The sequence below is a fragment of the Phoca vitulina genome, unplaced genomic scaffold, assembly GCF_004348235.1.
Source record: "Phoca vitulina isolate PV1807 unplaced genomic scaffold, GSC_HSeal_1.0 scaffold86, whole genome shotgun sequence".
Classification (NCBI taxonomy): Eukaryota; Metazoa; Chordata; class Mammalia; order Carnivora; family Phocidae; genus Phoca; species Phoca vitulina.
The window spans coordinates 2,626,592-2,640,623 of record NW_022589789.1 but is presented as its reverse complement, the minus strand read 5'-3'; the positions used below and the strand labels follow the sequence as shown (position 1 = coordinate 2,640,623).

Below are 14,032 nucleotides of genomic sequence, written 5' to 3'. Positions count from 1 at the left end.
AAAGAGCACTGGTTGTTATTCAAAACTGATAAACTACTGAACACTACACCAGAAAATTTAAAAAACAAAAATCACATTTAGGCAATCCACTTTTTATAAATTAGTTTATTCCAAGAAGATAATCATTAGAGCATGGGCTTAATGAGCTGATATGCAATCAAAGAAAGTAAAGTAACTAGTGTACCACTTATATATTACCTTGCATACCATACATGGTACACACCTCACATTTGGAAAAACACTGCCCGAAGCAAATCCAAGATAAGATTTTTAAAAGAGCATATCCATGCAGTAATCAAATGTTCCACAAAATTAGTTTAAAATCTGTTTGTACATGTGTACAAACAAACCTAAATTTTATAAAGAATATACTATATTCTAAATATTATCTTAGTATATTCTATATAGAATTTTGTATTATATTATATATTATTACCTATTATATATGAAGATCTACTGATGACTATCAGTAAAATCACATGAGACTACTGGTAAAATTAGGGGCACCTGGGGAGCTTAGTCGGTTAAGCGTCTGCCTTTGGCTTAGGTCATGATCCCATGAGCCCCGCATCGATCCTTGCTCAGCAAGGAGCCTGCTTTTCCCTCTCCCTCTGCCTGCTTCTCCCCCTATTTGTCTCTCTTTCTCTCTTCACATAAATAAATAAAATCTTAAAAAAAAAAAAAAGACTACCGGTAAAACCACACAACACTTGAAAAACTGCAATGTTTCTAAATAGATGTGACTAAAAGATAAATGATTTTTGACTTACACATTTCTTGAAATGGACCTTCTTATTCTTAAAAACTACTCAATTATAAGATTAGACCATTACAAACACTAACTTTATTTTTAGCAAAAGTTCTTCACCTTTTTGTGTAAACCTGCCAGGAACAGCTGACAGAATTCTTCAGGCAAGTGTCCTAGAACTTGAGTCCTCTATGTCCCTGGGTTCCTCATATAAACTCACTAAGCCCTATATTTTCTTTCCTTGAGATGGTATTCTAATAGCAGCTCTTCCAGATCTCTGACAATAATTCTGTCCCTGACATCTCTTCAGATAAAGTTCAAGTAATGGTTGTATCCAAGTTGATTATCCACCAAAGATGCTATGTTTGGGTTCGGTGTGAAGGCCTCCGACTATTTCCTATTTGATCTAGCATTCAGATGAAAAACACGGAAAGAAAAATCCAGGAATATAACTTTAACTGTTATCCTTATTTACCTTTAGTGAGCAATTAAAAGTCTACCAGTCTGAAGTAAAGTAAGCCCAATGTATTGAAATGTGAATCTTGCCTACCTCTCCAGCAAAAGACATTTGCCCAGGTTCTAAACTTAATCAATTTTTGATAAAAACAGATAATGAATTCCATTCACAGGAGCATGGCTGGATAACAAGAGTTGGCATCCCCGTAAATTAAGATGAAACATGCAGAGAAGAAAGAGCTTTCACTTACTTGCACGAAGGACTGAAGGTGTGACCTCAATTTCACTTGTTGCTTGATAAGGCTGAAAGGCTGAAACACTGTTGGTACCAAGCTCACTGCCAAATATCTCTGGACTCTGGGTACCCGTGGAACTGGCACTGGTGCCATCACCTCCATGGTGTGGGTCTTGCTCGTCAAACACTGCTACCAGCTAGAAATGAAAGGTACGTTTGCAGTTACAAACAAAGGCATTTAAAACTGCCACCAAACAACTGGTGAATCACTGAACTCTACCTCTGTAACTAATACATTATACATTAATTAGCGGAATCTAAATAAAATTAAATTTAAAATAAAGTAAAACAAAATTGCTACTAAAGTTACACCACATTTGACATAAATCTACAGAGGAAAAATAGTGACATTTAAGCACCCAGGAATATTATGAAGCAAAACTTCAAAGACATAGTCTTCCCCTGAGTTTTGATGCTTTACTTTTGTATTTCTAAGTTGTGCGTTTCATATCTGAAATTCTACTGGTGAAAAATAATAAAATGGTTTTTATCACAGAATGCTAAGGGAGATGGGGTAGATTTAAATCTTTTTGTAAATGATATATTAAGTGGAAAAGCAAATGCATTTCTATATATAATACATGCTCTGCAGTACTACATATATAGCAAAAGATATAAGGTACCTTTCACATAGGAGGAAGGAGTATTAAAAACTACACATGTGTCTGCCCATTTGTGCATAAGGAATATAAGAAGGATAAAAGATACGGTTGTCTCCCAGGACTGGGGTAATAACAGGGATGAAAGAAAAAGAAAATGGGAGCAACGAGGTTAGTGGGGAGGAAAAGACTTAAGTAATTTTGGAAAACTATTTTCACTGTCTACTGTTAAGGCTAGAGACAAAAAAAAAAAAAAACCTGTCATATCAGTTTGTTTCTCACAAGCGTATGGTTTAGAAATCCTCACACTACTATACACACACACACACACACACACACACACACACCAGGAATGATTGAAAAAGAAAAATATTTTGGATAATGAGAATCAAAATTCTCCCTGTCAGAAACAGAAGTTACAAATAAATAAACTCTGTGATATTAGATTAAAATTAGAGGCATCAGTATGAACATGTGTTTTTTTATAAGTGGGTAGGTAAGTGGACAGATAGATAGGTATGGATGAATGTTAATGCATATGTGGTTCTTAGCTCCCCCCCCCCCCCACTGAGAAGTCCTAGAAGCAACCACATACAGTATGAAGGAACACAAGCGCCCAGATCTTGGTTTCTGTTACCATTTTCCAATAAATAAACAAGGGCTCCTTAAAAAAATAGTTAATTCCAGGGTTGGGGCAGAGAAAATATATGATGGGCCTGGAACACCTTTGATGTTAAAAGGTAAAGAGTACTCCAAAGTGAAAGAGGCACATCAAAGGGAATCAGGTGTCAACCCAAAGGAGCTCCCAATGGCCAAAGCTGGGACAACTCATAAACAAGTCAATAATGATACAATTGGATTTTAACCCAAAAACAAACCTAATATCTGTAAGGCCATAATGATACAAATAAATAATTGAAGAAATAATTAACGGTGGAAATAGATAGCTCTTCCATACTGTAGCATTCGATTTAATAAAAAGAGAAGGAATGATGGAAATAGAAGACATCACCAAGCAATCTCCACAGCAAGAATTGCTGCAGGTGAAATCACCAATGGAAGCTAAAATCATTGGGTGAGCATATCACAAGAAACAGGGTATTTGCATATCTCAAAGTACCTCCCCACAAAATACTTTTTCATTAAAAAGAGAAAAATGGTATCTTTGCAGGGGAGAAACTTGGCAGACACCACTTTATCAAGGTTAACATCACCAGTAATGAGTTATATCACCCTCTGATAAAATGCACGGAGAAGGACATAAAATTACTTTGGTGGTATTCCTGATAAAAATGCATATCTTTGATCTAATCATGAGAAAACATCAGATAAATCCAAGTTGAGGGACAATCTATAAAATAACTCACACTCTTTAAAAATATTAAAGTGATGAAAGCAAAAGAAAGGCTGATGAAGTTGTGTAAATTGGAAGAGACAGAGGAGAAAAAAGAATTATAGGCAGCATGAGGTCCTTGCCTGGATCGTGGACTAGAAAAAGGACACCAGTAGAAAAGAAGCAACACTTAAATGAGGGCTGTAGATTGGTTAACAGTATTTACTCAATGTTACTAGTTTCCTACCTTTGATAATTGTATTATAGTTATGTCAGATTTTATATTCGAGGTGGATGAAGGGTATATGCAACTATTTTTGCAACTTGTCTCAAGTATAAAAGTATTTCAAAATTAAACTTTCATAATACAGCATTACAAAATAACATGAAAATTAAAATTCAATCTATTTCTTCTGATAACCAAACAGTGATAGCACTTTAAAATCTCAGAGTAATAAAGTTCCAAGGGCCAACACCACCTTGGTCATTCACATTACAACCCTATGCCTAGTAAACTAAACGAAGCATTCCAAGGAAAGCAGAACCATAACTAACCCAAAAAAACCCACTCCTACCTACCTCTAATTCAAGCTTCTCCAATGCTAAAAGTCCTATCAGTTAAAGGATGGTATGATAAATTTACAGAACATGAGAAGCATTTATAATTACAATCCTCATTTCATAGATGGTTTTGTCATTTTGAACAAATGATATTTCCATGAACATTTATATATTGTCAATCAATTCATAAGACAAAAAAGAAAACCATCATAAGGTCACAGAGACATGTACACAACAGGAAGCTCAGAACCCTGCTGTGGCATCATCTATAATTGGCTGTTTAAACAACGTGGACGGAGGCTAAGCAGTAAGAAGAAATTAAAGTAGGATGAATAGTTGGGCCACTCAACCTTATAATAAGCAACATAAGTGGGAAAAGAAATCCTTAGCAGTTATAAATAACAGAAAGGTGTTTGTATGTATGCACTGAAGTTTCCATAAACAGAAATAAAATCAGCCTGTTTATCTGACATTGACTGGGAACAACTCCCAGGGTTAGTAACAGACATTCGGCTAGATGAGCAGTCAGTAAAGTTCTGAAAGGTCCAAACAGTAAATATTTTTGGAGCTTTGCAATCCATGCAGCCTCTGTCACAACAATTCGACTCTGCCATTGTAGCACAAAAACAGCCACTGGCAATACATAAATAAACGAGCATAACTAGGTTTAAATAAAACTTTATTTACAAAGCAGGTGATGGACCAAATTTCACCCATAGGCCATAGTTCGATAATCCTGCACTAGAATGCTCATCCATCCACAGTAACATCCAATTTACAATTTTCAATTTGGGAAATAAAACGAAGAGTCAAGGTACCCTGGTGACCCTGATAAACTACCAATATCTATTTCAAGCTCTTCACTGAGATTTTGAATTTCCATACTTGATTTTAATATCATCAGACTTCTCACAAGGTGTGTGGCTTAATATGGATTTTGAAGATATTAAGTTCTGACACTTGGTGTTTAATTGGAAGCAAATGCAATGCAAGTTTTGTTATTAACTTTTTACATTGGTGTGTTTTCTCAAGAATCAAGTCCTTTCTGCAAACTGAGAATGGAGATTACAAATTACAAAGAATGTGTCTTTAAATGCCACACATGGAAGAACTTATACATATATATTAGTTTCAATAATTATCTCCAGCATTTTTAGAAAACACAAGTATTATGAAATCTGGACTGTGTCATGAACAAATGCTGTTTGAATTTCAGTGGCAGAATCACAGTTGGTGATTTGCAATATGCCAATAACATACAATTTCCACAGCTTTCTTTTAAACCAAAATTTAAGTGCCAGGTGCAGATATGAAGTAATTTTGTGTTAAATTGGGAAGGGTATATAATTTTAGAAAATCTACTCTACAAGAATGTATATAGTAGCACAGCAAAAGAAAACGAGACCTTCACAAAACATCACATATTAAAAATCTCTATCATGCCCTTCAAAAAATAAAGGAAATGTCTGCTTTTAAATTTGTGAAACATGACTCATATCCATATCTTAACAGATGGAATCTTCACTGCTGTCCATGAAGTAGATCATTTTTGAAAGTTCATTTTTACTTTCAATAGTTATGACTTAATCTCTCTTCCAATCCATTCATCCATCAAATCTCCATGAGAACAGACATGTTGAATTTAGGGTAACACCCACAATTATAGATAAACCCACATTCAAATAAACTCCAAACTTGCCCATACATTCCTCACCTACCTCAGGAAAAATCATTTTAACTCTCTGAAACATCAGAACCCTCCAAACTGCTTTTATTTTTTTTCAAGCTATTTTTAAAACAGCACGTGCAAACACTCATAAATCACTGGGATAGAGGGTAGCCCCTTTAATGGGTAAAATTATGTGCTGAAAGCCCAGAGCTGTGTGTAGCAAGGCGTCTAAGAGCATAAGATTCCGAATCAAACAGACCTCCAATCAAAAATAGCTCTGATCGGGGCGCCTGGGTGGCTCAGCCGGTTAAGCAGCTACCTTCGGCTCAGGTCATGATCCCAGGGTCCTGTGATCGAGCCCCTCATCAGGCTTCCTGCTCAGCAAGGAGTCTGCTTCTCCCTCTCCCACTCCCCTTGCTTGTGTTCCCTCTCTCGCTGTCTCTCTCTCTGTCAAATAAATCAATTAAAAAATCTTAAAAAAAAAAAATAGCTCTGATCGTACTTCGTAGATGGGTGTTGGTAAATCCACTGGCCTCTCTACCATCTCTGTCTTATAGTCCTCATCACAAAAAAGAGGAAGGTGGTGGTGGTAAGCAGAATAATGCCCCTTGTTGTCTATGCCCCAAACCCCAGAACCCGGGGATGTTAACCTTTCATGGCAAAAGGGACTTTAAAACTATGATTCAGATCGAAGACCTTAAACTAGAGAGGTTATCCTGGATTATCCTGGGGAGGCGGACATCTGATCACTCAAATCTGGGAAAGTAGAGAACCTTTCCCAGCTGGTTCCCAGCTGGTCAGGGAGAAATGTGACAATGATTAGAGAGATGCTACGTTGCTGGCTTTGAAAATGAAAGGAAGCCATGAGCTAAGGAATGTAAGGGGCCTCTGGAAGGCAAAGAAATGGATTCTCTCCTAGGACCTCCAGAAAGGATCAGAGCTCTGCTCACACCTTGATTTTGGCCCAGTGAGACCCATGTCAGACTTCTACCCTACAGAACTGTGAGTTCATCAATTTGTGATGTTTTAAGCCATAGTTTGTAGTAATTTGTTATGGCAGCAAGAGAAAACAAATAGAGCGCCCTTGCCTACCCTCCTAGAGCTGTTGTGACAAATAAAGAGATAGGGTATATCCACTTTCAGAACACAATAAGCACACATTTACCATTAGCTATTTTTAAGTTATATTGTGCTGGTTGATAAATACATACTTTTGTAAATCTGAGGATCAGTTCCAAGAGTAACTGAAGACTGAGGCAAAGCTCTCCCACACACCAACAATGGTGGGGGCGTGGCAAGAAAAGGAAAGGAGGAGCCTTGACAAGGGCGCCTGACAGTCCAGTTAAGTGGTCAGCTCTTGATTTTGGCTCAGGTCATGATCTCAGGGGTCCTGCGATAGAGCCCAGCTCTGGCAATGTGCTCAGCGGGGAGTCTGCTTCAGGATTCTCTCTTACTCTGCCCCCTCTCCCTGGCTCATGTGCTCCCGCTCTCTCTCTCTCAAATAAATATTTTTATAATACTTATTTAGTATTAAGTACAATTATAAGTAAATAAATATTTATTTGAGAGAGAGAGCAAGTGAGCGGGGGGAGGGGCAGAAGGAGAGGGACAAGCAAGCAGACTCCCCACTGAGCTGGGAGCCCGACACGGGCTCTATCCCAGGAACGCCAAGATCACGACCTGAGCCAAAGTCAGACAGACGCTTAACCAACTGAGCCACCCAGGCGTCCCAATAAATAAACCTTTAAAAAAAGAGAGAGAGAGAGAAGCTTTGCTAGAAAAATTCAACATCACAATAACCACAAAAAGAACTTCTTTTGCAGGTGCTCTACATCCTCCCCTCAACTCCTCACACAAAAATGGAGCAGCTTTTATATTTCACTTCACAGAAACCTGAGACTCAGAGATTAATATGACCAGAATTTAACTATAAATAAGTACAGAATGCATCTGAGAACTGGAAATCAAATCTATCCAACTTAAAAGATCCTTCTTCTCCCAAACCTCCCGCCCCCGGAACATCTAACACATTGACAGCACAGGCACTGGGAAGCTGCAGACTATCATCATCCAGAGTCTCTGAATAGGATTCCGTTCATTCTTGATTAACCAAAGGTAATAATCCACCTGACCAAATTAACATAACTTTGATACCACTACCTAAAATTTTCTGAATGTATCTGAGGGAAACCAAGATAATTTTAAATAATTCCAGGCTGGTGATATCATCACTTGGTCTTAATCAGAAGAGCTTTTAAAACCATCAAAAGATCTTGTAGATTCTGTCTCTTCCTCCAGGAAAATGGCAGGTGACTTAAGTAGTTGACCAAGTGAGACCTCAGGTCCCGCTAGGTTCAGGCCCCACACAGCCTCAGAAGCCATGTCACTGCCACAGCCCTTGAATCGTCCCTCTGTCTCTTGATTTCGTTCATATGCAGGCTGAACATATCCAGAGGAAACTGATTATGATGGGTCTCGGGAATGTCCTTTGCATACTCAACCTTAATATACCAAACTGTGTGACTTTGAAATAAAGACTTGTACTTCTTTACAAAGGCATCACCACTGTCAGCCCTGGAGAAGGTCCAAAGCTTGTGGAAAAATACTAAAAACCACAATGAGCTTGAAGACTCTCTTTTCACCTATGGAACAAGAGTGGCCTCAATGAGGAAGCCAGACTCCCCTGAATCATTTGGTTTATAGTATCAAAACAAAATCAGCAAGAAATGCAAAAGAGAAAATGCACTTGATTGTGCTTCCAGTGGGGAACTCTCTATGTTTGCCACATTTTTCAATATTCTTCCTGCCACAGCAGTATGATGATGATGATGCCCCAAAATAATGACAGCATCATGTAACACATACCTCTGAGCAACAGGAGGGAGATTTCATGGGCAAATCTGCCTAAAAGAATAAATGCAACAGAAAGAAAATGGAGTACAAATGTGAGAGCTGCAGCACAGTGCAATAAGTTTCTAAAAATAAGAAAAATCAAGTGGTTGAAGACACATGTATTTTATGACTGAAATGATACTGTTCCAAAACATACAATTCTAAACTCTCATATTCCAAAACTGCCTTTTCTTTCCCACAGGTCAATCTGTGAATTTCTACAATTAGGATCACACATATCAATAGCTCCACTTTTTCCCTTTCACTCAGGGATGTACTTTTTAAAACATGTCAAAGTACATCAAGTACTTCGGTTCCGGAATTTCCCTTCATCCATCTCTTGAAAAACAAAAACAAAACAAAACAAAACAAAACCTTTCATTTATAGCTGTCTCCCATACAGCACACTTAATAACCTATAGCACATCTATAAAAGGAGAATTACCAGATAGCAGCATGATTATATAGATTAGCATAGTGTGTAATCTACACATAAGCAAGGAATCTAATGAGGTAAATATTTAATAGTGCCGTTTCAAACAGTACATCATGTAGAAGAGGGCAAGACATTCCCATTGCTACCGGCACAACCAAGGAGACCAATACCATCACACACCTCTACCTGTCCCACAAGAGCTAATAGCGACCTTTAAAAAAGTCGTAGATACCTAAAAAGGTATTATGCATCATCTGGAAATCACAGTGAAACATATTCAGCTATGACACTCCCCAGCTTATATTTCAGAGCTGGGATTTAATTCTGCTGTCCCTCAGGATGATACACTCGATCACCCACTGAGCCTTCAGACTAATTAGATTCCCAATTTAAGATTAATGTTCAACTAATAGCCTTGAGTATGTCAACCGCAAACCACAATGAAAATATGCAAATGCTGTAGCCATAAGCTAGCTGACCCACTTGTCATATATAATGTAAACCCCTCTCCCTCCCATCCCCAGCACCAAGTGCCACTGTTTCATTTGTACCCGTCCATGAAGTTACAACTACGTTACACTACTGTTTAAGTGTTAATAAAAAGTAAGATTGCACAGTAAGATAAAGCAAAATAACTCTGAGATTGGCTAATCACAGAGAGATAGGTTGACTCCAAACTGGAGGAGGCAGCATTTCTTATGATTTTTATCATGAACACATGCAGCTTTCTCTCAAAGAGATGACAGTAGGTAAAACCAGGAAAGAAGCTATATGAACCTCAGAATCAAATGTAATGATGTAATAACTAATTATTATATAGACATGGGGAGAAAAACTATTAAATCAATTTGTAAGCTTTCTGATGACTGAATTTATGTTAATGACATAGAGACAATACTAAATCCTCAGTCATTCTCTGAGCCCTATTTGCTATCATGGTTCATTAAAAACTCCTTTAAACAGAGGTACTGTTTTACTGGATGAGTAAGCAGAACAACAGTAAAAGAATATGTTTGAGCCAATGATGTTTTGTAATAGTAGTAATACAAGCTATACCAATGAAAACTAAGTCACTACAGACGGAGCATCTCAAGCTTGCCATTGAAAAACTTTAAATGTTACATTCACTAGATTAATTCTGTGCTTCATCAGCATTTCAAGAATTAAGTATATTTTGTCTGATGGGGGAAAAAAAAAAAAAGACCCAAAGCTTAGCAAGGAACTCTAAAATGACATGAGCACACTGAAAGCTAGCCACCTTTCATACTGGCTATGACAGGAGCCCCCGCCCTACTCTGTTCCATGAGAACGGACCTCAAATCCACACCAACTGCCAGCCCCACAGCTTGAGATTTTATAGGCAGCTGTTCCTCACCTACAGTGCCCTCCCCACCTTACCACTCCACCACCCTTCCAACATATATCTACCTAAAGCAGGTAAGATGTGGAAATAGATTCAACAGCAAGGTGTTTCAATCTGTAGACAATTTAATGCTCAACTATTAATATGTGTTACATATTGATTCACAAACAGCTTTTCAGGAATAATACTCAGGAACAGATGCATTAATGAATGGGAAATGACAGGCTCCCTCAAGAGTAACTTCTTCTATGAATGCCATAATCCGGAAATTGGGGATCTAAATTAAAAAAAAAAAAAGTTTCATTAATCAAAGTCCAACATCATGGAGGAAATAGGGCATAATGAGACAAGCCAAAACCATACACACATAGCCTTTCAATGCCTTGCTCTAAACTGTAACCAAAACCCACAGCACCAATCATGATGTTACCTGAGCTTTACTGAGCACAATGATTTTTGTCCCACAAAGACGAGTCATTGCCCCCTTCACTCCCAAGTCTGTCACCACGCTCCAATCTCCCCAACTCCTGACCCAGAGGCCCAAGGGTTGAGAAGCTGCCGATGTGATTCCTCAGTCCAGAAACACAGCACCATAATTACACTGCGCAAGACCACAGAGTCTTAGAAGGTTAAGAGGCTCCTGCCCTGCCCTCTTGTGCATCTGGATTTCTGCCTCCATTTGGTGAGTCCACCAAAGCAGGGTTGAGCCCTTTGGTTAGGAAGGTGCCTTAGAGGTTACCACCTCAGTGAGCCAGGTAAATCAAGCCAGGGCCTGTTCCACTGACTTGAAAACCTTGTCTCAAGATGCCCACACCACCCCCAGCTCCTCCTTCTACCATATAGCTAGCAAATTACAAATGTTTGCACCAGAGAAAAGGAGTCGTCCAACGTAAGCCTCCAGCTGCTACTGCATTCTCCTACCACCTCGCACACACAGCCCTGTGCTGTAGTTGGTACAGGCGCTTTTAGGCACACAGGCGCAATCAGCCCCAGTCAGTCTTTCATCAAGTAGCACCATCTCACAGAACTTAGACAATCACATACTTTGTCTAATCAGCCCATCACTGATTCCATTGTTGAACATAAGACAAATGACTCATCACTAAAATTTCTTGCCAGTCAAATCTGGTGAACTATATATAATACTTTATTTTTTTGGCAATCAGTAGTGGAAAACTTCCCGTCCTAAAATAGAAATTAGAAGGATCACTTCCTTAGTTCTAAATGTTGCAAATCATGTTTAAAATTAAAAGCAGGAGAAAAGAAAACTTGGCTGTGGCTCCAGTCAATCAATCAGTCCCAGAAGTAGATAAGCAGAAAACATCTCAACACAATGTTAGACCGAAAGAGGATGCAACAGAGGTGTAAGCAAATCATCCTCTCTGGCATTTAAAGACAAGATAATATTTCCAACTCAAATAACTAGCCTTGTTTCCAAGGCAACTTAGCATTTGTATAGGGAACTCACTAGGGAGTTAGTAATCCCTTAACTGCTGACTTCACGATCTGAACCAACCCCCACTGATACCTTAGCTTCCATCTAAGAGCATCATCAGAAAAAGAGAATTTAACTGCTGCAAAAGAAGAAAGGAATTCAGATGACTCTATTAAGACTTTGGGGAGTGGGAGGGGATATGGGAGAAAAAAGTGCCTCAGAAAAGCAAGCTGGAAGAAACAGGAGTTGCTGTTTAACAGTGATTTCTTTTCCAAGGAAGGTGCATAAAAACCTACTAGTTCTGTTCGCTCAAAGTTCTGAATGAAAGTTCAGTTTACGCTGATGCATAATAAAAAGTCACTATTCATTCTGACAACCACAAGCCAATATTAGCAAAAGATCAAAGTTCAATAAATTTGTTTTGTAAAATATAACGATAATGTTACATTACAAAATGCCTTTGTTTAATTTGCATGCAAAAAGGATAAGTGTGATTTTTAAATATCCACCCAGAGGCAGAGATGAAAAACTTCAAACATTTTCTGACTCCTTTTTGCTATACTCATTATTTCAATACCTTCTACAAAGGAAAGATAAAGGTGTCCTTGACATTAGCCTAAATTATCTTCAGTATGCAACACAATGCTGATTAAATTAGGCTCATTTTAATCAACTGGCAGGTTTATTCAGAAAGTAACTAAATAATGAAATTCTTTCTAACAACTCTTCATTTGTATAACCTGTTTTAGCAATTTTTTTTTTTTGAGTGAACACAGAAAAAATACTAATTGTGTGTCAATCCTTTCTCCCTCATATTTGACAGGTAAAAGAAATAGCAAGTTAAGCATTTTCCCCAATCCACAAATCACTTTCATACTGAAACTTAATGCAAATCTTTTGAAATCTAGTACCATCTAATGGATGTAGGTAGCCAAGTCCAAAGAGTTTGGAAACCTTAATTTTGATGAAAATATATTCCGAGGAAAGCCAAAGCCTCCGCTTTCCTTTCATTTACTTCTCACACGCAAGAAACGACCCCATCCATGACCTGGGACACTGGAGGTGGAGACCTGTTCATGTTGGTGTTTGCAGGGCACTCCACTCACTCCATTACCATGAGGCTGCCAATGTTGAACTGGTTCCCCAAAATGAGTCAGGCTCAGAGAGGTGATTCACCAGTTGTATGACCCAGGGCAGCTCCAACATTCTAGGTCTCAGTACTGATAGGTTTGTTGCGTATCTGATTTAATCCTGACAAACTGCACACAACAGTTCTGCAAATGGCAAGTACTCAATAAATGTCACCTATTATTTGAGAGTTTCAAGAGACTGAGGTTATCAACAGAGGAAGATGAAGGGCATTGGTATTAAGTTAAATCCTATGAACTTTAATCCTAAAAACTGTGGGGCATCCTTGAATGCATACCAGTTTCATTTGCATTTATTCTGCAGGTTTCAAGGACTATGAAGAAAGGACCAGAGCGTAAACACAGCTCCTTAATCCAACAATGAAGAAGTCATGAGAGCCTAGAGGAACGGAAAGGCAGCGGAGTGAAGAGAGATGTAAAATGTATAATTATTAAAATGCAGAACTGAGACTTATTTAAAAGGATTTGGTACATGGTTGGGCTGGTACTATGAAGGAGGGGATCAATCCAAAATGTCTAGGTTTGTGGCTTGGGTGGTTGGGCAGAGAGCAAGCAAAAGGAAAAGAAGTTTGGGACCAAAAAATGATACATTCACTCTGAGGTGAAGCTCTCATATATTCAGTACCCAATTCCCAGGAGAGAACTAGAAATGGGAGTCTATCATGCAAAGGCAAATTCATGGCTAAAGAAATATAATGGAGCAATGTCAGCATGTGGGTGGTAGTTGAAGCCATGAGTTTAGTTAAGGACCCCAGTCTGAATGTGGAGCATGTACAAAAAACCTGAATAAAGCTGAGGCTGGAGGTTTCTCTTCCTTCCCTCCAATTCCACTTCTGAAGATATTTGAGAAGAACTGACAAAAGAATGTTAAGCAAACTCAAGGCAACATGGTTTCACAGAAACTAGGAAAGTAAAAGTATCATGAGTAGGGACGAGTAGTATTTAAATACTATAAAGGAGGCATATTAAAACGTTCTCAGGAAGGTCACATCAATACATATTTTCAACAAGTAGGACCTAGTTATTTTACACCAGTACTAAAATAATTTCAATAATAAGGATATTTTAATATTTAAATATCTTAAAATATGAATAAA

The 14,032-nt window shown here is 38.2% G+C and overlaps 1 protein-coding gene across 1 annotated transcript in view; it reads right to left on the bottom strand.

Annotated features, from left to right (window-relative positions):
- Window positions 1–14,032, bottom strand: part of PARD3 (par-3 family cell polarity regulator) — a 647,142-nt gene that overhangs the window by 381,382 nt on the left and 251,728 nt on the right. The window contains exon 3 of the mRNA XM_032395672.1: window positions 1,456–1,636. Within this exon, the coding sequence (XP_032251563.1) occupies window positions 1,456–1,636 (181 nt within the window). The remainder of the gene's footprint in view (window positions 1–1,455; window positions 1,637–14,032) is intronic.